Source organism: Lichenostomus cassidix, chromosome 2 (assembly GCF_008360975.1).
Source record: "Lichenostomus cassidix isolate B80296 chromosome 2, HeHo_3.0, whole genome shotgun sequence".
In the NCBI taxonomy this organism is placed as follows: Eukaryota; Metazoa; Chordata; class Aves; order Passeriformes; family Meliphagidae; genus Lichenostomus; species Lichenostomus cassidix.
In genome coordinates, this window is record NC_139482.1 from 29,745,331 (window position 1) to 29,769,207 (window position 23,877).

At 39.2% G+C, this 23,877-nt stretch overlaps 2 protein-coding genes across 6 annotated transcripts in view; one reads left to right on the forward strand and one right to left on the reverse strand.

Annotated features, from left to right (window-relative positions):
* The window catches only part of SNX13 (sorting nexin 13), a 112,283-nt gene extending 102,339 nt beyond the window's left edge, over positions 1–9,944 (reverse strand). The window contains exons 1-2 of one of the 2 annotated variants that reach the window (XM_085050858.1): positions 9,784–9,944; positions 6,000–6,148 (exon numbers count right to left, since the gene is read on the reverse strand). In XM_085050858.1, the coding sequence (XP_084906984.1) occupies positions 6,000–6,052 (53 nt within the window). In that variant the 5' untranslated portion in view covers positions 6,053–6,148; positions 9,784–9,944. The remainder of the gene's footprint in view (positions 1–5,999; positions 6,149–9,783) is intronic. The other variant, XM_085050856.1, reaches the window with a different exon arrangement.
* A 995-nt stretch (positions 9,945–10,939) lies between these two features.
* HDAC9 (histone deacetylase 9) overlaps positions 10,940–23,877 on the forward strand; it is a 457,439-nt gene continuing 444,501 nt past the window's right edge. For 2 of the 4 annotated variants that reach the window (XM_085050864.1, XM_085050871.1), the window contains exon 1: positions 10,940–11,237. The gene's annotated coding sequence lies outside the window, so the exon portion shown is untranslated. Of the gene's footprint in view, positions 11,238–11,385; positions 11,405–23,877 lie in introns of those variants that run through there. The other 2 variants (XM_085050865.1, XM_085050872.1) reach the window with 2 other exon arrangements.

Sequence of the window (23,877 nt, forward strand, 5' to 3'; positions counted from 1 at the left end):
AGAACTATAATTGTTTGAGGTTTGTCAGACTTGTTCTCCTATATCTACTCACATATTTCTAATTAAAGTAAAAAAAGGAAAATATATCCCATCAGGATAAAATAACAAACATATTCTCAGATAACGTCTGTACCCTTAGCTTAGCCACTGACCAGACTTGAAAAAAATTAAAATGCAATAACAAAACATTCATGTTTAGGTGGAAGAGCTTTAGGCTCTTTTCAATAAATGGCTTTTCTTCCAGGCAAATAGATCTTTCAATGCTGAGGGATATAGGTATTTCTATACTATACCAGTTCAAAATCCCGACCTCCAAATTCTTACATTAGAGATCCACATATGCTAGTTAATGGCACTGCTGTTGCTGCTGAGGAGGGAAAAGGATATTGTGCCAATCTGTCACTATGTCTTAGTGTCACACAGGTGACAGAGGCCACATGGATCAAGACAGTACTCTTAAAGAGAAGGAAAAACTTATGTGGGTGCAAGTTCCTTGAAGTTAGTGCTCCCATAATTAAATACACAGGTATGTGAAGGCCCTGTTCTACTCTCAGGGTGCTGGAGGCACTACCAAGCCTTACTGACTCTGTCTTCCCTCCTCTGGAGCTCACCTTATCCTAACCATACCCCATTCAGCCCCTCCTGAGGCTGTCAGTCCTTGAACCAATGAGGCATTTGTATGTTGTGCTGCCACAGCCTTGCCATCATCCCCTCCACTCCCCCTCATCTTCATCCCCAGGAGTCTGCAGTCCCAAACTCAGGGAGACTTTGGCCCATATGTCCATAAGGTGCCCTCCATTAGGTAAAGAAATCTGAAAGGTGAAGAATCAGCAGCACAAGGAATCACTTCTGCTCTCTGGCAAGCTCTACATGAACTGCATGGTGAAACCAGAGCAAAATTGATCTGACCTAAAGTCACTGAATTTTGTTGACATCACACAGAAAAATATGTAACCGTAGATTAAGGTGCTCAATTCTATGTTCCTGTATTTCAGCTTCTCAGCCTACCATTAAAAACTACCTACAATTGCAGATAATCTGCTTCTGCATCACTGGCCAAAGCACTGGCCCTAAAATCCATAGGATGCAAGACATTCATGCCCAGTATACAATCAAATCCTGATGAGTTGCTCGTTAGTTTTCTTCAGGATTTGGGGTGAAAATATATGAGTAGTGTGCTGGGAAAAGTTGACAACTTAACACAATGCTTCTATGTGATTTCAGGTAAAGAGCAATAGAGAAAACACCAGAAAAATATGGTTGGGATGATTCAGTTTGGACAGAGCAAAAGGAAAAAAGCAAATTCTTTGGACCTAATGGTTGCCAAAGATAACCACATCTGAATTTTCTATCCGGTCACTGTCTGAAGTGTCACAAGCAGATCTGACACATTCTGTAAATTTTTACAGGGACTATTACTGATCACATTTCATTAATAATCAGGGATGGTTACCAGTTAATAATATGGAAAAGCACTGAGATGCTAAATTTGATACCAGTCCTCAGTTTCTGCTAAAAAGTACTTTTCTACATGTACCAAACCAATTACCATCCAGATGGTTCTGTTGGCACTGGGGTTCTGATGCGGTTCTAAAGAAAATGATTTTTTCATGGACTGAAAATAAGCATCATCTCCTTCAAGCTCAGGAGCAATGCATCCCTACAAAGAGGAAGTCAAACAAAAACAAAAGGAAACATGCATGGATGAACAAGCAGCTCCTGGACAAACTCACGCTACAGAGGGTAGAAGCACAGACAAACAGCCTGATGAGAATACAGAGAAATTGTTCAAGCAGACAGGGATCAGGTTAGGAAAGCTAACACATTTAAAGATAGAATTAAATCTGGCCAGGGGCATCAAGGACAACCAGAAAAACTACTATAGGTATGTCAGTGATAAGAGAAAGACTAGGGAAAATGTGTGCCTTACTAGATGGAAACAGAAGACCTAGTTACCTGGCATATGGAGAAGGCTGAGGTACTCAATGGGGTTTTTTGCCTCAGTCTTGATTGACAAGTGCTCCAGCAACACCAGCCAAGTCACAGAAAGCAAAGACAGGGACTGGAAGAATGAAGAACCACCTGCTTTTCTTTAGGAGAAGATATGTTCGAGGCAAACCTGGAGGTGCACAAGTCTATGGCATCTGATGAGATGCCTCTGCAGGGAGGCAAGGGAATAGGCAGATTAAGTGACTATGCCACTATCCACTACATTTGAGAAGTCTGTAGTCTGGTGAAGTTACCATTGACTGGAAAAGGGGATATGTAAGGGTTTACTTTCAACATAAGAAGGACATGGACCTGTCAGAGTGAGTCAGAGATGGGCCATGAAGATGACCAGAAGGCTGGAGCGCCTCTCCTACTAGGGAAGACTGAGACAGTTGGGTTTATTCATTCTGGAGAAGAGAAGGCTCCAGGGAGAACTTACAGCACCTTCCAGTACCTAAAGGAGGCCTACAAGAGACCTGGAGACTGACTTTCTACAAGCGCATATAGGGATAGGACAGTGGGTAATAGCCTTCAACCGAATGAGAGTAGGTTTAGAGTAGATATTAGGAAGAAATTCTTTCCTATGAGGGTGACGAAGCACTGGAACAGTGGAACAGTGAAACAGGTTGCCCAGCCAAATTGTGGATGCTCCATCCTGGGAAGTGTTCAAGGCCAGGCTGGGTGGGCCCTAAAGCTACCTGGTTTAGTGGGTGGCAGCCATGCCGAAAGCAGGGTGTTGCAACCACATGATCTTTAAGGTCTCTTCCTACCCAAACCTTTCTATGATTCTACAATTCCATGATTTCCCCTCCTTTATCATGCTACCAGGAATAAAGCTTCATCATTCTGTTTCAGCAGTGCTGACAATATTTAGCTTTGTGCTAAAGCCTGCCAGACATCAGCCACGGGTACAGTCACAGACACAGAATTATAGCAGCATGACAATTTTTATAGGATACAATAGTGGAAAAGAATCCCTTTTTAACTCAAGATAACCAAAAGTTTGGTCATTGCTGACCAGTACACCACCTTGAAAGACAAAATGGGTTTGAATCATTATAATGAAGTAGTTTCCTCATAGATTTTTTATTAGGCTAAGAACTGTATGTTCTCTAAAATTTTAATGGTATCATGCTATCAGAACATAAAACAACCATAAAAATAATGCACAAATGCCTTTGTAAGGCTTTGGCCAAATGACCAAAATGTGGCATGCTAGAAAGTGGACAATTGTCCTTCCTTGCATCCCAGACACAAAACTGTACAAATTCAAACTTATTAGGGAAGGTTTGGAGGGAAAAACTGGGAAATAAATGACTTGAATTTTGTCTTTCATATATGCCACTGACAAATAAGTTAGATAATTGTTCTATTTAGCTATAGCTTTGGCAGTTTATGTCATATATAGGCAGCATATTCACATAGAAATATGTATGTATCAGGTTTTGCAAATAATAGTAAATAAATGGAAACTTTTCAATTAATAAATCCTTGCTTAATATGAATCTTTACAGGTGAGTTTAAGATTTTCTAATTTTGGTTATACTGATTACTTAAGTCGCATGGTTTCAACCCTCAAGAAAAAATGTCATAACACCTTTCATTTTAACAGGCTTACACAAATAAACGTGTGTGTTAAATTAATTCTGTAACAATATTACTACCATTTTATTAGTTTCACTTTTTAAAGTAGCTGAATATTCTCTAGTAGATACATTGTATGCAGGAAAGATTTAGGGCAAAGATCACAGTTCCTTACATATAAAGACAGAAATGTAGAAAGAATAGTCTTTACTTCTCTTCTTATATAATTCTAGTACTGTGACTCAGTGGAATAGGAGGAGTTTCAAAGGTTATGTACAGGTGAATTTCATTATAATCATGAATTCCTTTTATGCAAGAAAAAGACTGCAGGAAGTTGAGATAAAATTTTTCATGTTATGTAGGGGGATGGAGAGGGAGCTCTCAGCTATAACCTGGAATGTATCTGTATGTTCATGCTTAAATATTATACATACTTTTATATATACTTATGTGTACATATTTATGTATAAATATGATATATATACATTGATGATCACCTAAATGATAGAGATTATATGTATGTATGCATATATATTTATATATGTATCTGTAAGATTTTATGCTGTACTGCATAATTTTTTAATAACCATTAGCACAAAATTGTATAAGCCTCCAAAATGTGGAATATGTCACTCCTACAGAATAGGTGCTATTCACTGAGCAAGTACATTTTTTTTCTTCAGGGTACAACATATTGTGTGAAAGCTTTCAGAAACTGGGCATTCATGCAGTAAAGCGACCTCAACAAAGTTATTCGGTTACATGAGAAAGAAATGGTAGGCTTTTTCCAGCAACATTTCCTGAATTTCTGTAGCTGAGAGATCATAATCATGACGAATGATCAAAAAGAAAAGAATGAAACCACAGAGGACACGCAGAAAAATAGAGTGTAATATTTAAAATAGGATAATTACTAATAGGATACTTTGTAAGTAAAAGACACCCCTTGTTAATTCCCATTTCTGACTTTTTCCCTGAAATCACTTTCAGATTTGTCAGGGTATAAATGCCTCTAAATCAAATGTATTAGTATTGTTGGCATCCTATTCATCCTGTAGTGTTAAAATAACAAAACACTGCAATTTTTGAAGGAGTATCCATTTGATATTCTTGAACACAATACATCACCTTGATGGCATATGCATTTGTAAATTAGTAATAACTACAAATCCTGAATTTATGTATGAGTAGACATGTCTCTTCTTGGTGGTCTACAAATAAGATTTTTTTTTCTGTTCACTTGACTGGTAGAGATTGCCCTGTAAGATGTAACGTAATAAAAAAGAAACCTGTAAAGACTGAATAACAGACAGCAGACACCTCAGTGTGTTCAGCACCTACATTTGAATGCAAAGTTGTTCTCTGAAGCTATTTTTCTCTATTGCTTGTACAGCGAGCTCAGGGCAATCAAGTCACCTAAGTTAGGGCAAAAGACTTTTTCTGTGAAAGCAGGATGCCAATACATATTGTGGTTTGGAGGATGCATCTGTTGGAGTATGCTGGTCCAGTGTGACAGAGAAAGAAATGTTTTTTTGAATCCATTGGAGAATGAAAGGTTTGATGTTGCAGGCAACAAGGCTCTGTGACTCCCATCGCCTTGGATGAGTACGGATGGTGCTTTTCACCTCACATGATTACCATGGTGCCTTCCTGTGGTGTGCTGAGTGCTTGCTGTGAGATGCTGAGCAACCTCAAACCCTATTAAAGTCATTGGATAGAGCCCTGAGCTATCTCATGAGATGAAGTTGCACTATTTATACTCTGAGAACATATGTATACTGTACTATTAGTGCTAATATTTTTGTCAGAACACTTTCTTAAAGCAAAATGTGAGAACATTTGTGGGCAGTAATCACAAAACAGGGTTGACAGCTCCTTCCTTCTCTTACTCAGTCACAAACGTTTTTCCTTTCAACAGATTATGAAATGTAAATGGAACTGGTCATTTTCAGAAACTAGTGTTATTTTATTGATAATACACGAACACCAAAAGGGAGCTGACAAGGCTGTTGCCACGTCAAACTGATAATTGCAGGGTGTGTGTGGCCCTACCTTAAATTGAAAGTTACACAGCCTGACAATAATACCCTGTAAGCAGGGAGTGCATGCTGCATTTGCAAAAGTTAATAAAAGACAAGGGGGACTAAGCCCTTTTCTTCCATTTCCACCTGCCTTGCAGTTACATGTCGATTTTGATTTTACCAATAGCCTTCCACATCATGGAAGTCTATCCCTGCCTGAAAATCCAAGACTAAGTCCGTGATAAACTTTCCTCACTGCTAAAAACTGCAGGAAAAGCTCTTTTTCTGTGGACATCATAGTTCTTACTGCCGTGGTACTAAACTGTGGGATACAATACTGGAAATTAACAATTCAGAACAAGAAATTACAAGAAGGAATAATAATGTCACCAAAATGTTTTGTACCCCAGGAAATGGCTCCAGATACTCTCATGGAGCTGTTTGTTGCACTTGATCATCAATGAATCATCAGGCCCAGGCTGCCTGCAGCAAGATGCTTGACAAAGGCTCCCAGCAGTAACTTCTGCCTGTTCTCCATCACAACTCTGTCATCACTACAGAGCGTGGGATAATAATAACAAAAAAGAGATACATCAGAAAGCTGAAACAAATCCTACCTGATGAATCATTATAGTGAGGAAGATTTTGGTAATTTCAGACTCACCCTTTCATTCAGAATCACATATCATCTATTACTGCAGTTGTAATAAATGCATAACAAAACCTGATGCAAGCATCCATCTGAACAAGCACGATCTGGACAGGTTTAATGACAGGGTGTTCCTCAAAGAGTTCCTCTTCTCAACTTAAACACAGTTTGATCAGTTGGGAATTTATGAAATTCACCTCTATGACATTCTTTACCCTCTAACAATGCTTATGAGCAACAAATAAAACACATCAAGTGCAAAGGCCAGTCATCTTATTTTTGCAATTATTATGCGCTTTTGCAAAGACTAATGCATCTGGAATGTTGTAAGCTGGATATATTTATGATCTGTGGGCCTTTCTTGATGTAATTGTGATCTATCCTTCTATCCATGTTTTGTTCAGGGTGAATGAAGGAATACTTTAATGCCTGCTAGCTTAGTAGTGGCAAAGAATACAAACTACCTTCCAAATTGGGGATCAGCCTAAGACTGAAAAAGGTCCTCAGTCCTGTGTGCCAAGATTTGTACAATAAGGTGTGAATACAAATGCACTCCTTTGCTGGAAATACACATTTTATGCCAGGAAGAAGCAAGGACATCAGAAAATCAAGGAGACAGTGAGAAAATGCCACGAATATGTAAACAGGGATGGAGTGACAGAACTTGCTGCTCTGCCTAAACAAGACTACAGATAAGACTATCACTGGAGTCTATTGTCAGATGACTTTGAGAAAGACACCTGGTTCAAAATGAGTAAAAGACAAGGTCAGAGATCAGAGCAGGGTTAGGATACTTGACGGGTCTCTTGCACCAATATAATGGGACATACCAATGTCTTCAAGACAAAGTTCAGATGTGAGTTCAGTGAGGCAAGTAAAAGTTCAGTGAGGCAAGTAAAAGTTCATTTAAAAGTAAAAATGGGAAAAAAGGGTTTGGACAAGAAGCAGGCAAAACCGCAACAGTCAGAGGTGTTTATGATATGAGCAGAAGAGGATTCAGGATCAAGAGCAATATAGGAAAGCAAGGACAGCACTCAGCTTCAGCTCCAGTTTGTCCAAAGCTAATAGGAAATCTTTCAACTGACATCCAAGCATTGTATTTAGATCCTGTTTTTATATGACTGTTTTGAGTTCTGCTCTGCTCATCACAGCATTAGGGGACACTTAAACACCCTTGCTTCATGTGAGTAAAAGAATGACTTTGGGGGGCACAGTTGTGTGCAGGCTTGGCATTACGAGTGAGCAGCCCAGAACAGTCACTCATTTCATGACCTACTGCATTCAAAGAAACAAGATATGTTTGTATTCTCTGCATACAAATAGGTCAGGATCAAAACCCACTTGACTCTATCATGTTTCTAAGAAATAACCCACAAATTTCCAAATATTGGCTAACCACTGGCACTAAAACAAATGTGTACAAACATGTTTAACTTTAACCACCTGAATAGTCCTGTTCAATGTAGGTATGTGTACACATTCCTAAAAACCCAGCCACTGAAAGAGCTAATCACACATTAAATTATCTCCAGTGTGTGGGAAATACATTTTCATAAGATATTTAGGATATATAAAACAATTTTTAAAAAATATTAGTCTAAAAATTCCTATTATCTTTAAAATGTTGGCATCTGTTATAATTTACTTAGATTACAGTTAACTGTAGCAGTTAAGACATTATTTACAAATTGTATAAAACCGATTAGCTAAATGGCTGATTTTTTCTCAGGAATGAACCCAACCACTTTCTGGAAACAAAATCAACAATTATATGCAATCTAAAACATGTAAAAATGTTTATGAGCTACTCAGCAAGATACGTGCTAAAAACTGGAAGTCTCACCCAGAAGAAGAGCTTTTAACTAATTCTCAGTCAAACTAACAGACATCACAAGTTACACTCCTACCCCACACCAAATTTTTATGGTCTCCTTAGGGAAGACAAATTGTAAAATTTTAGAGGACTGAACGCAAATTCTCTTTCTTAGTAAAAGAATCTTACTTGGATCTGCAAGTTAACAAGCATCTGTACACTGGAAGTCTGGTTTGTTCTTGTTAAATGCCTAGCGGTTTTTTTTCTGTTCATCTTGATTGGCTTCACTTTTTGTGAAATAATGATTTATGAACAGGATTGGAAAGGGACATAGCTGAGTATCATCTTAATTTTTAATGGTCATGCAGTACAGAACATCCTACACCTTCTCTTTCAATATCACGATGAGGGAATTGCTCACCACTTGATGAGTCTTAGGTATTGCTTGATGAGCTGTTACACCTCAGGGCCTTTTTATTACCTAAATTAGTTTCCAGTGAAAGCATGGAATTTCCAAAAACTCTTTCTCCACAGTATTAATGATACTAAAATATGTGTCAAATGGTTTACTGAATGTTACAGTGTTTTATATATATTAGTTTTCAATATTTGCAGTGTTTCTATTTCACTGGGAAAAAAAAGAAAAAAAAAGTTCCTGTTTTTTTCTCCTTGTGCTTTCACTAGGCACTATGTAAAGTAAGAAACCATGGGAAAGATGATTTTTCTGTTTCAATGTGGTTTCCAAAACCATTAGTGGCCCTCCCAAAAATGTTGTTTCTAATGATCTGTGTGATAAATATGCAAGCTCCTTCCATTCAAAAATCCAGTAATTATTGCAAATTAGAATGTATATAAAGGGTATTGTAGCCCTAATTGTCACCAGACAGCAGTCCCAATGTGGCAGAGATGAAGCTGCAAGGATGATGTGTGTCTTTCTTTAGGGATAAAAATCTTTCAAAGATTTCAGCACCCCATCTCAAGTTTTATAAATTAAACTTATAATGTAGGCACAGCACATTCTTGTGTCACCCCCATGACTTTCAGTAAATGTTTGTAATAACTCAGAAAGACAGTGATAACATAGGGAATGTTACATTTGAATGAACTACACAAATTCACTCCAGCAAGTCAGCCTATAAATCATTTTTTGGTCAGTAGGATTAAAAGTAGATAATGTAGAAATGGAACAGCAAGAGTAGATCTAGCAAAAGCAAGATAAAGACTGGAGAATATAACTACCATGCACCATAATTTCATTATATTTATTAGCACCGAGTGGAAAAAAGTGGGGCAAGCACAGCAGTAACCAAAACATGGAGGTGTCTCAGAGATGCCTGTTATTTTCCAGTATAAATTCAGGATTTCCCAATATAGCATTAGAATGCACTAGTCTTTTAAAAATGTAATTATAATGCTGATGCTTCCTTTGAGTAGACAGAGGACAAGAGTACATAATGAAACAAAAGTTATGTGTCAGTTTAAAGCCTATCGATCTGCCAAGGAAACAGTACTGTGTGATTCTATTAGCCAGTCTGGACTTGCATCTGCCACATGGCACTCCATGACTTAACATCCAGCAATACCACTGAAACTGATTCCCAAACTAAAACACAAACCAAAACAAACCAATGAGATTCCTCTCAAAGTTGAAACATACTCAGACATAGTCCTATTCCTAGTTTTGAGAAGTGAGATTTATTCTAAGGGTCACAAAAATCACTGGTTACCACAGCTGAGTTTTCATCTGTTGTATTCCTTGAGCAATAAATGACATTCCGGCCCAAATTCCAAATGTCTTTCTTCAGCCAGCAGCTTTACCTTTTTCTAACTTAACTGGTTCTTCACTGGTCTTGGAAACAACAATTTTAAACATTTGTTTCAGAAAAGCACGTCTGAAAGCAATACAGTGGAAAGAAAAAATGCAATCAATCTTTAAAAAAAAATTAAATCTATTAAAATGGAGCATGAAAATTCCAAAGCCTTTAGCAGGAAGATAGCTTTTTAGCTTTTTTTTTTCTTTTTTTTTGATTGCTTAGATATACAAGAACTAAACTCCTAACCTTTCCCTGGAATGGGAGAAGTAAAAGGAGGCATTTCTCTCCTGAGTAATCAAAGATCTATCCATAAATTTAGATTAGAAAGAAATGTGGCTAAGATAGACTCCACAGACTAAAGTGCTTTATATGCTGCATAAAACAGTATTAGGAAAAGAGAATTCGGGACACTCTCGATCACTACCAAAGAGACTTGGTGGGGGTTCAGACAGGTAACCATCCTCTAGTTGAAGATACTTAGAAATATCGAGACTGATAAGAACACCGTGAGAGGGAAGCCTCACTGGAGAAATGTGCAATCATCCCGGGATGTGACAGCCCAAGGGAACAGAATCATACCACGCGAGGACCACACAGCCCATAACACCTCCTCTCTCCCTGCGGCGAAAGCCGGCCCCGGTGCAAGCAGCCCCGGTCCCAGACGAGTGTCTTCACTGCACCCCTCCAGGCCCCGCTGCCTCAGCCCGTCCCCCGGCTGGCAGGGCAGGCAGGTGCGTCTCTGCCCCGAGGGCTGCCCGTGGCCACCAGCGGAACGGGTCCCGAGGGAATAACCCAGCGGCTGCCCCGCCAGCCGGTCCCTGGGCGGGCCGGGCGGCAGCAGGCCCACGGGCTCCGTGCCCGGAGCTGTGCCCTCGGCCCGTGAGGGCGCCGCTCGGCCCGCGCTTTCCCCGGCGGCGCTGCCCGGCCCGCTCGGCCCCCAGCGGCCGCGGCGGGGAGCGCTGCAGCCCGGCCGCCTCCCCCGCCTCCCCCCGCGCCGCGCCGCGCCGTGCCGAGCGAGCGAGCGAGAGAGCCGCTATTTTTAGCAAATCCTCCCCGCGTCGCCACGGGCGGCGATCGCAGCGCGCAGCTCCGCGCCAGCTGCCGCCGCCGCCCCGCCCGCCCGCCGCGCGCGGCACAGGCTCGCCCCGCCGGAGCGATGGCCAGCTAATCGCCACCTAATCGCCACCTAATCGCCACCTAAGCGCCACCTAAACGCCACCTAAACGCCGCCGCGGGCGCCGCTGCCGCAACTTTTCCTCGCCGCGCCGCGCCGCTCCTTCCCCGTGGCTCCTGTGGAGGATGGCAGTTGGGGGAAGCGCTGGAAGTTGCAGCCCGCGAGCGAAGAGATAAGGCTGAGGCGCGGGAAGGTGAGTGGCACCGGCCGGCTGCCCCTTCTCTCCGCTCCGCTCCGCTCCGCCGGGCTGAGGCGGGCAGCGAGCGAGCGGCCGGCCGGTCCCGCCACCCGGACGTTGTGCTCGACCTGCCGGGGCGGTATTTTTGGGACCTTCGGGAAGGTTGCTGGAAGTTGGACCGTGTAAGGGCGGTCAGGGTGACGGGGGAGGGAGGGCACAGCGCCCCTGGCAAGTTTTACTTGGCGGGAGCGTGAGTGGCAGACCACTTCCCCGTGCGCTTGCCGTGCCGGCGGGTGTGCGCGTTTCTGGCTCCGGGGTCCCTCTGCGGGGCCGTGGCCCAGTGGCGGGTGCCGGGCGGGGAGCGGCTGCGGAGCTCAGCGGGCGGTGCCGGCTCCCCGCGGCCGGCTGGGAGCGCGGAGCTGCGGAGGGCACCGGGGCAGCTGCCCCGTGGGGGCCGAGCAGGTGGGCGACAGCAGAGCGCATCCTCCTCGGGCACTTCCCCCGGGCCGGTGTCGGGCGGCAGCCGGAGGGCGGGTGCGGGTGCGCCCCGTCCCGTCCCGTCCCGTTCCTGCCCCGTCCCGTGTGGGTGGCCAGACTTTTGTGTAATTGTATTTACGGTGGCAAAGCGGTGTGTACATCCCGGCCGGCAGCTCCCCGGCTGGCAGCGCAGGGCATCAGGAAGGTAGTTTCCAGCAAAGGTACTGTTGTTTTGACTCATCTAAAATGTCTGAGTTTTGATAGGAAATGGAACAGAATAGCAATCAGCAATCATTCGTGCTTACCATTGTTATAGAAAAATGCAGGTATTACTGGTAATGCACAAAATGTGTATTCATCTTTGAAGATCTACCCTGAGCCTATGGCAGTTTATATTTTTAAGTGCTCCGAAGAGGTCTAAACCCACTGATAAACTACATGAGGATTTAAGAGGAGACAAATATTTAAAACAAGCCGATCAGTTGAAAAACAAGTAGTGAGGTGAATTGTTGAGACCTTTTGACACATGAAAATGCATGAATGTGCTTTTCGGATGCAAAAGCTGTTGAGATTCTCTGTCACAAACAGCACAGAACAAGTGCTGACACAGAAACCGAGGAATTTTAAACATTTGTCTTTCAACATTGTCAGCTTTAGTTCTTTGACATTTTGTTTTGTGTGACAGAAGAATAGTTTTGTGACAGTTATTCAGGATTTAATTTGCTAGCTCACAAAGGCTTGTAGTTGTGATGAGAACTCATGGACAAAGAAAGGAAGGTATTTCACATTTAGGTTTTTCAGACGTCTTGTCCTACTCCTATCTTCTCTCCCCACACACCAATCTCCCCAACAGCATCCCTATATCTCTTGAAGGTATCTTGTTGCCGAGTATCTCTAAATTTTCTCTCATATTCAATACATTCCTGTATGAGTGGCCCCAGCTCGTATATGTTTTGTACCAGCAACACCTACTCTGTTCAGAAAGAGATGCCGGCTTGTTCTCTGTCATAACACCAGAGCAGTCTTGGAAAGCTTCATACACTTAAGCTGCATTGTTATTTGTTTAAAATCTCTATGTCTCAACTGTATAAAACTTTCTACCATGAAATAATGCAAATAATACACTATTTTAACACCTCCTTTTCTTTTTCATTGTCATGGCAAAAATATGATCCAAAACATTGGGAAAAAACATGTCATGGCTCCAGAGAAAAGCTTCAGTCAGTCATGTTTATGTACCACTGGTGCCAGTTTCTTCATATAAATATTGAAATAGCTCTCTTTTTCATGGAAATCTCATTGTCAGTTTAGAATTTCAAAAAAGAGAAAAACATGCCATTATGCTTCTTGGTGACCAAGTTGGTGCAAATGCAGCACCATGGTTAAGCCTACCCCAAACACTGTTCTTAGTGTCAGATTCTTGTGTTAAGTCTGTATGAATGTGTACTACACCCAAATATTTTGAATCTGACTTTAAAATGTTAGTTTTGAAAACAGTAGTGTTTGGTTTTCCATTAACTTACTTTTCCACAAATGAAGTTTTGTCTACATGACTAAATGGGAATAGTAATTTGTAAGTTGTGTATCTTCAGTTCACCAGCATCCTCTGTGCCCAGAGCAGTTTAAAAGCAAAAGCAAAATAATGTCTTTGCTGCTGAAAGTCCTAATAGATGCTTTATTTAGAACAGTTGTTCGTATTAGAATTTTTCCTGTGAAGAAAAAGATAATACTGTGATTAAGTGGCATATGTATTTTCTAATTTCTTGATAAAAATAATGTTAAAAAGTTTCAGTTATAAAAACTACATACTTTCAAGAAAGCATGTAAAATGGAAAATAATCTTCAGTTCTTCATCTCACTACCTGAGATAGCCCCAAATAATTTGCTGTTAAAAATATTATTTGCATACTAAAAATATGTATCAAATTTATGTTTACCTGTCCTGAAAATTATATGAATCCTGGCATGAATTACCATGAATACTGAGGGTACCTAAATGTAGTTGAAATAATCAGTTTCTTAGTATTCAACTAATGCTTAGTAGGAGAAATGTATCTTTGAAAGTAATCAAATCCTGTTGTGTATGAATAACTATAACCAATGGAAAATGACAAAAGAGTTGGGATGTAGTCTAATCATTTCCAAATTGGTAAATTAAGCACATATTTACCAGAGTGCATGCACTATTGTTATTTTATATTCATCAGTATTCAGAATAGCTAATTTAAAGATATTTAGGGTGTGTGTGTTCAAACTGCAATAGAAAGTACTTGTGGCTTCCAGCATAGTCATAGCCGAACCATTTAGCGAGAGAGCTTAGTGCATCTCAGGAGTGAGACTTTTTCCCTTTTACAAGAGAGTTCAGGGTCAGATTCGATGATATGCTGTGTCCTATATGCATACCATTTACATGAACTTTCCATAGAAATTCAAATTAAAGGATTGAGTATTCATCAGTTTTCCAGTCTCCTCAAAAGTATGTAAGAAAATGGTCTTTAAGTTGCTGTAATTAAGTAGGAAGGTACATAATATGTCTGTTGAGTTAAATTACAGATAGCTCTCATGTAAAGACAGAACATTAGGCCATTCCATGATAAAACTTATTTGCATTGCTTCATGGTTTCAGTAATGATTTCCGGACAAATAAGCACAGAATGTTGCCTTGCTGAATCACTTTATATTGTTTGCTGAAACTGAAAGATGAGTAAGGCATTTTAGAGCTAACATTACTTGATGAAATCACCTTTCATTTATTCCTTTTGCTTTTGAGTATTTAGATTAGGATGATCATACATGACCAAAGAATTTATTCCTTATTCAGTGTAATATGTAATGAATGCATTATGCTGTGAATGTCACTGCATGCTGGGTAAGACTGCATTGGTGTTGACTTTATTTTAACAACTTTTATAATAAATTACAAAGTTTACTTGTGCTGCTGACCTATAGTTTCATCTTCAAGCAGCTAAAAAATTACAGTGAAATAGGGCTTAACTACTGCTCAAAACTAATGTTTCAATACTTTGAGGCCATTCTAGAATCCCTTCCTGTGAAGGGGTTACCCAAACTCTCCATACTGCTCCATTTTTGTACAACATATAGCTGTATAACTTTCTGCCAAAGAAGTTTGTCCATGCAAGAAGTTAAACTGACTTCAAAAAAATAATTGGACAAATGCTTGGTTAAGACACATGCAAAAGGCTAGAAACCAGACAAATAATGGTTCTGAATCAGATTGTCCCCCACCAGCAAATATTCTGGAGACTTCAGAGTGTTTCAAGAAGGTACAATTACATGGTTGCATTGAAATTCCTCAGTTTTCCTTATGCATTTGCTGTTGGGCATCTGGGGAAAAGGTGTTGGATTCTGAACAGATCTTTAGTTTAATTAGATTTTACTGTTCATGCATTCTTTCCCAGTCAAGGTGGACAAGGTGATATGCAATTTAGAAATTCCTTTATGGGGAAAATTGATTGAAAACTTTTGTTACACAACCTTCAAGCAGATGTTTACTTGAATTCGTTAGCCTTAATTCAATGTATGATGTTGATTATGAGATGGAAAGATAATAGGAAGCAAATATTTGTATTTATTTTCCAGTCATTTCTTGTTAAGGACTGGAATGACATTATATTTTTCAATACAATGTTAACATTGGTGATTCACAAATATTGATACATTATTGAAGTTTGTTTATAATATGTAGCAGCTATCAGGATAGTTTGTTTTAAAGCTGTGGTATAACGGTAAACTATTTTTATTTAAGAAAATGAAATGGTCTTCAGTGAAGGTAGCTCAAAAGCGCCTGTCAGAAGATGACTACTTAAAGTATGTCTTTTATTGATCCCTAGTCCCTCAGTTTTGGAGTGGAAGATGATGGATTCTGTATCTCTTCATTTGATTTCTGCTCTGAGACTCTCAGTCTTTGTTTTGGTTCATTTCTGTTTAAGATGCAGAGAGCTCCTTCTTGAGAAGGGATGACTGTCACTCTTGGGCTTTATTCAGACTCAGGTCTGGTTATCTGGCTCAGTCTGAGCACATCTGAGCCTCTACTGTCATGTTCACTGAGCCCAGCTTCTGTTGCCACGCTCTTAACCTGCAAGAGAAGAGAAGACCTAGTCTAATCAGTGTTTTGAAAAGGTGATGTCCATAGCATGAGAGAAATTGGCAGCCCTGAAGGATGCCAATCTTGTGTGCATGCAGGATACGTGAAGCCTTGAGCCTGTGCTCATCCAGAAAGAAAGTGGTTCTGCACAGTGCCCTTGGTGCTTCAACCTTTCACAGTGCCAAGGGTCTTCCATTTGCAGCTGCCCTTCCATTGCAGCTCTGTCACCTTTCACCACAGCTTCTAGGGCAGTGTTTCCCTTCCTGTCCTCATGTTCTTGGTCCCATACTGTTATTCTCATGGCCTTGTACCTCCACACTTTGCTGCCACTGTAATGTCAGGGTAGTGATTGCCACTGCTGTAAGAGTCAAGCCCTTTCATCAGCCTTTTCTTGCACTGTCTTTTGCAGCTTTTAGTTTGCATCAGGAGGAACACAAGTATCTGCTCAGCATTCCCCAATAATCTATGCAAAACTCAACAGCCAGTTAGTTTGCAACACCAGCCTCTGATCAAAAACTACTCCAATCAGGGTTAATGGCCCATAAGTGGGGACAGGCAGTAGGGAATTTGAACAGATAATGAGGAAATTTATGTGGTTTCTGTGGGAAAAGTTTTAGGGTGGATCACCCGATACACTGGAGAGGACACCCGGGAGAGGATGCTTCATGTGGAAACCCTGGCAGTTCTCTTGACTAGCCACTGGACCTTTCCCTTTCCCCTTTTCATTTTCTCCTTTTGCTTTTCCAGTAACCTTTCCCCTTTTTTGTGTTTTTCTCTTTATCTCTCCCTGCACCTTCTTCTTCCCCTAAAGAAACTTTTATTGTTGGCTTTGATGCTTGTCACCAGCTGTAAACTCTGCAAGTTCATCAGGAAGGAACGTAGAAATGTTTGCATACTTGTAATGAGAGTTTAGTAAGTGTGCGAATACACTGGTACATGGTCAACTTATATAAATAGAAAACATCTGATAACTTTCCTCATTTTTCTTCTTGGTCAAAGAGAAATCATACATCCTCTGAGTCATTATTTTGTCAGCCTGAGTATACTCTTCTGGTTTATTTTCAAGTGAGAATATCTATTCCACCAGATATCTCTGTGTCCTTCTCTGTATCCTTTTCAATCTGGATTTATAGTTCTTCAGCAAATGTGACTACAATAATAGTCTGTACCCAAAGAAATCTCATTAATATGCTGTCCAAGGGTGGTGATACTCCATCTCCTTTTTTAAAAAAGCTTCACTGGTGTGTCCTAGGTTGTATTCAGCTCAATCTGAAAGTTTAATTTCCTGTTACATTTTGTAATGCTCATGATTACACTAAATCACAGAAGTTGAAAGGGACCTGTTGGTCAAAATAGAACCAACATAGAATTTAGACCATGTTGTTTAGGGATTTGTTTAATTCTGCCTGGAAAAGCTACAAGGAAAGTGATTCCACAGCTCTGGACAATCATATCCTGGAAAAGCTACAAGGAAAGTGATTCCACAGCTCTGGACAATCATATCCAATACTTGGTTATCCTGATAGCAATTTTTCTTCTTCATGTTGAGTCATAGCTTCCCAGTTTCAATCAATGAGTATTTTCTCTTATTCTTGTGCCATGCATGCCTGTGAAGAGCCTGGCTCCATCTTTTTGGTAAAGCTCCTTGTAGGCACTGACAAGCTGCTGTTAATCCCTGCTAAAGCCACCTCATCTTCAGGATGAACAGGTCCAGCTCTCTCAGCTTCTAATAGGGTAAGTCTTCCAGCCCCTGACTGCCTTGACAGACTCTGGAGGAAGCTTCTTTCAGTTATTTGGAACACCAAGACTGGATGCAATATTCCAGATGAGGTCTAGTGCTTGAGTAAAGGAGAAACAGAAAACTTTGTATTGGTAAATCTACCAAACAGTAAATAGCACCAAGTTCTGACGGTCCAGGAATGAGGCATCAAGCAGAAATTTACTGTCTTGTAACCATAAAATTAATTCAAGCTATTATACGCCTTTAAGAATTTGTTATTGCAGCATACATGAAAACAAAGTTTATTTTATATTTCATCTCAGGAAAGTTCTTGAATTATGTTATTTTGGAGTAGGGGAGTAATGTGATATTGGACTTTTATTTTAAAACACTTTATATGCATTAATATATCTCCCTTATAGAAGCATATGAAGAAAATTATGTGACACAGACATTCTGTATGTCTAGGCATTTAATTATACCAAATTCTGATTATTTGAGTTTTTGACAGTTAACATTAAGTCTCCAGGGTACCTAACTATTGAACTAAACTTTGCTTTGACAAGAGGTGGGTGAACTGCAGGCATGAATGTAAGGTTTCCAAGGAAAAAAATTAAACACCTAATTCAAAATGGGCAATAAGCAGCATGAACATAGTAACTATTTGGTGCATAAAAATGTGTAATTTTTTCATATTTTGCTGGTTTCATAGATAGCTCTTCAGTTGTTCATATATAGGTTAAAATTATGGGAATGTGTGGACAATAAAAAATACATACAGTTACCATTCCAATCTTTTGTGTTTCCTCTTTTGGCAGTCAATACAACCAACATTGATTAATAAGTCATACTAATTGTTGAACAGAATTTTGGTATTTCATTTGGAGTTGAAGCTGTTTTAGTTGGGATATAAATATTCTATATATATTCTATATATATATTCTATATATATATTTATATATATATATAAATTTATATTTATATATAAAAATATATATATTTATATATGTATTTATATTATTGGGATATAAATATTCTATATATATATTCTATATATTCTCTGAAAACATAATATAAATTGGAAGATCAGTGAGTTGAAAAGGAAAATAATTTTCAATACCTAAAACAGATTCATAGTCTTCTAACGGGGATTAGGTCTGCCCTCCTGACTCCATAATCTGCACCAGGGATCTAGCTGGAGGTTGCCATAGGATTCTTTTTGGCCTCAGTGTACTCAGTTTTCCTTCCATAAAAATCAGCATAAGTAGGAAGAAGCAGGGGACCAAAGTTCAATCTCATCCACAGGATCAGAGTAAAGACAAAAGTCAAGATGCAATCCTATGGCAATCAGGGTCACACCTGACAAGAGTGAATAGTTTGTGGGGGAATCTAAACCAATATATGAATCAGGGAAAGGTATTTTCATTTATAAATTACATTTGTATGCTTAATTTATGGGTACCCTCTCTAGTATCAGCCTAGCAATCCCTTCCTCTTGCATGTGCACATTCCATGCTTGAAGGTGGACAGTCTGCACAGAATGCCAAGTACTGTTGAGCACAATGTAACAAAAGCTGAGTAAAATCTTTTAGGGGTGCTAGCTCTCCTATTTCAAGCATACTAGCCTCTTACATAAACTGTGAATGAAGTAACCATCTATGAGAATATTCAACTGTTGTCAATATATCCAGGTTTCCTAATCACAGTCTCTTGGAAGACTGCAAAGTACTTATATTTATTGTATGCCATCATGTACACCTTGTCTTCCACTCCATCTGGCTATACGCTTTCACACACAAACACACACCCCAAAAGGAAGGAGTTACAATCCTGATATGAAAATGTGATTAAATATTGTTACCTTCTAATAATTTGGAGCAAAAGAGTTCAAGGCTTCCCTTTGGCTGGAAAGTGAGGTTAGTAAATGATTTTTTTGGTCGAGAGGCTTTCTTCAGAAATTAGTTAAAAAACGTGATTAATATTATTAATGAATGTGTAACCCTAGGTTTTTATAGCATTTTAGTGAGATACATGTGACTGGAGCAGTATCAGCCTATTAATGTGATAGGACTTCCTTTAGGACTTCTGAGAGCTATCAACTATTCTTTTTCCTTATGCTAATGCACGTCAGTTATACTGATCCAGACTAGGAAGAAAATGCAGTTTTCAAAAGAAGGTGATAGGAAAGGGCATCTTCTAAAAAATTTGCTGAGGGTGGCACTAGTATTAACAGCATTAAAACCTTGATTGAAGAGGTCAAAGATTTTACTTGCCTATGAGGAGTTTTGCCATTGACTATAATGAGATCAGGATGTCACCTTTGCATGTTAAATTTTCACCTTTTGATGGGCTGTTTGTAATGGCAGAAACAGATCAGATTAAGAGGAGAGCTTCTGAAAGCCCTGTTCAAAGTTCATATCTACTGAAGACATACATGCAAGACTGAAGTTTAGTCATCTCTTTCCCAGCCAGGAGCAGAAATGGGAGGGAGCATGGAAGCTGGGATTGCAGCTAGCAGCAGTTAAACGTTCATTAATTCATTAGGGCAACACACAGAGGCTGATTTAATTTAGAAAGGCAGTCAAAGCAGTGGAGGAGCTAGAAAAGTGTATAAAAGATAAGTCCTGATTATTCTTCCTTGCTATTTTTGTCAATTACCTTTAAATAAATTTAGCAGATTCTGGCATGCACTCTGGGTACATTTTCCCTACATCAAACTGTCTGCATACTTCTATCCCCTCCATCACTAGTTTTCCTTGGTGATGCCTAAATATAAGTTTGTAGCTTCTTCAGTGTACTCTGATTACATGCAAACAGAGCATGCTGGTATGCGTAGGAGATTTTTCTGGGTGTCTGGCAAATGAAATCCTTTTTCTTTAGGCCACAGAGTAGCAACTGAGCTGCTTCCACAATTTCACTGCAATTTTTATTGGGAGTGTGTATACAACGCCTGTGAGAAATATGGAAGGGCTGATTGACTTTGCAGTGACAAACTGAGTGCTCTTTCTGACCCAGCTTCACATTTACTTATCCTCAGAATGGCCATCCATACTTTTGGAGGGAGTTGCTGGGATGCTGGTTGTCTGTGGAGTCTGTATGCATCATTTGTCCTAACTCTTTTTATTTCTATGGAGTGTTTGTATTGCTGTCTTTGTAAAAAGGAGACTGAGCTGGGAGAGACAGCAGGAGACACAACTGAGAGTCTTTTGCAGTTGACATTTGGACCATAATTTAGGTTCTGTGCATAGAAATGTCAGCTCAAAAGACACTTCTCTGTGGATAATGAAGCAACATATTAAATCCATTATCATGTTAAGAGAACAAGATACAGATTTTTTATTCAGTGATTTCACTCTAACTATTTCAGGAGACAGAATTGTAAAATAGGCATAGTTTTCATATTTTAAGGCCATAAATATAATCAAAAGAAATTAAAAGTAAGCTACATTGAAAAAGTGCTTTAAATTCTGCTTGCTTACTCTGATTGAGGGTGATTATCTTGCATGAAACTGATTAAGTATGTGATATGTAAGCTAAAGTGTTTTTCTTAAAGCATCATAGGATTGCCTCATCTTTAGGGTGCTGCTTCTGTGTTATGTATATGGTCATCTTATATTACTCACCTCTGTGAAAAATAACACTGTGTAGCTTCCTTCTACAAATATGTTAAAATCAAGATGATGAAAAGACCAACACCTGTAATTTATACATTATACATATATGTATATATGTATATATACATATCACTATGCGTATATACATAGTTATATTCCTGAGTGAATGGGAAATGCATAGATAGGCAAGGCCAGAACTGGGGTCTAACATATGCATCTTTTAAAGTCCAACATCACAACAGAATGTGGACTAAGTGCTAAGCATGCATAAGGCAAAGCAAAGACAATTATTTTTCATCCTTAAATCAGTTACTGTACATTGGTGCAATGATCCGTCAGATTTTCGAATGCAAGCTGTTATCCTCTTGTCTACAGACTTTTCCCAAAGTTTTCTTGTCTACAGACTTTTCCCAACTAATGTTGCTGCTTCAATTAGGCAAAGGAATAATTAACTATACTGATCTTAACGGAACTGTTATTGCTGACACATATCAAGGTAAATAAAAGGAGAATCTGATTTGCGTCAGGTTGCACATGTGTTAGCTATTGACTCAGTCTAATTATACTGAATTAAATCTAATTGCCGATCATCATCCAGTCCCCAGAATTTTAATAGTAATTGAATTCTCATAAAATTATAAGGGTGATTTAAAAAAATAATGTAAATTCCATGTAACTTTCCGTGTAAAATTTCAATTTCTGGAAAGAAACAAGCACTGTTTAAAGAAAATAACCATTTTGGTCAGGAAAGTTTTCAGAAACTATTCATAAATACAGGGGATTAACGTGAACAATAAATGTATAGCCCTAGGTTTTTCACCTGTTTTATTATGTATTTCACTTTATTGTGTAATACTGAATTAGAGAAGTTTCATCATTTGTTATGAAAAGAAGATACTATTACCAATATTTCTGTTTTAAACGATGACTAGAACAGCTGAGTTCTCTACATTTACCCTGGTGTAGGATAGTGTTGGCTCTGGCATCACTAGAATTAGAAATGTAGACACAATTTTTGTGTAGGAAATAGCTGAAGAAACAATCCTTTTTGACAGAGGAATTCATTTGGTTCTAACCATTTTGCAGCTGGTTAATTGTTTAAAGTCAAAGTAATGCTGTGCATATGGGCAGACATAGCAGTTGGTACTTGAAATCAGTTATGTTTCATTCTGCATCAGCCATTAAAAACTGTATTGATTAGATGCTAAAACCAGTGCTTCTAGAAGAAATAAAGGGTAGTTTAAGCAAATGAAAAAACTTTTTTTCAGTTTGCAATAGATGAGGAAGCTCTTTAGTTTAGTAACTGCAAGGTTACTGAAGGTTAACCAATACTGCTCTTTTGTTTTCCTAATAGTATTAATTAGAATTCTGTCATTTCACTTTACATTGATTTTTCTCTTGCAATGCATCTGAAAATTAATAGAAGCTTTGCCTATTTTATTGCAGTTCTGCAACAGAAGGGGGGAAAATAAAAATTGCATGAGAGGATAAAGCCAGTAAAATCTTAAAGATTTAAATGGAAGTACTTCTGGGAAGCAAACGGAAGCTTTGGACTTGGATATAAAGTCTAACAAAGGCAACTAGATTAGGCAAGATCATCTTGGCTGATGGCAGCTGGAAATCTCTGTCTCTGATAAAGTATCACTGGGGAGCAATGGGAAGTAAATATGTGATCAAAGAACTCTTCAGCTCCATCCTGCCTGTAACCTCAGACTGGAAGCTGCAAGAGAAGTGTTCACCATGGCACCGTATCTTGGATCTTTTCTAGAGAGTTTCTTTTTTTTCCTTCTCCCACTTGATCAGTGGTCACACCAACACCTTAGGTACCATAGAAGAAAACATCCCTTTCACATAGCTATGAGTTGTATCATGAGTGAGAAGAATACAGAAAGATCTATTAAAGACAGTCTCAAAGTGAAAAAAAAACCAAAAACCAAACCAACCCCAAAATCACATTTTTATTATTTGAATACCCATGTTTCCACTGTGCTGGAACTGTGTATAATATACAGATTTGAATAATTTGTGCTGGGATAGACAATTGCATCAAATAATAGAAAAGCCTGATTGTTTCTTGATTTTTTGGAAGGCCCACTCTATTTTGGTGCTGATTTCCTGATTAGAAGGAATCATCTTTCATGTTCCAATGGAAATAAATCCATTTTAATATTATAATAGAATTTATACACTATTGAGTGCATAGTTCTTAGAATAAGAAAGAATCAACAGGAGAGCCCTGCATTCTGTGTAAGGTTGTAAAATCTGCCATTTTGTTATAGAATGGGGCGTGTTTTCCCTTGTGTCTTATTACTGGCTCACAGAAGGTAATTGCAGCTTTGTGCATAAGCACTGGAGACAGTTTGGATAACTGAATTGAATAAGTGAAGTAAAGAAGCTGAAAGAAGGACGGCACATTCAACATTTCACTTTTTGGAATAGTGAGTTAGAGAGAAGCTGTGCCCTCACCTATAAGAGAGCTAAACGCTCAGTTCCTCTCTGCGATAATGTTAAATGCAGTCAATTTCAATCTGCTGTTTCAGCAGCATGATTCATGCAGAAAGAATGTTTCTTATTCAGATTTCAGTAGCCCTCTACTTACTGTGTTCTGTGGGCATAAATTCTATTTAGATAAAATGGAGTACTGTGACTATGTCTAAGCTCATAGAATTCTGTGTTCATAAAGACTGGAATTAATTTTCCTGCATGTAGAAATGTTAGATGCCACTCTAAAACAATGAA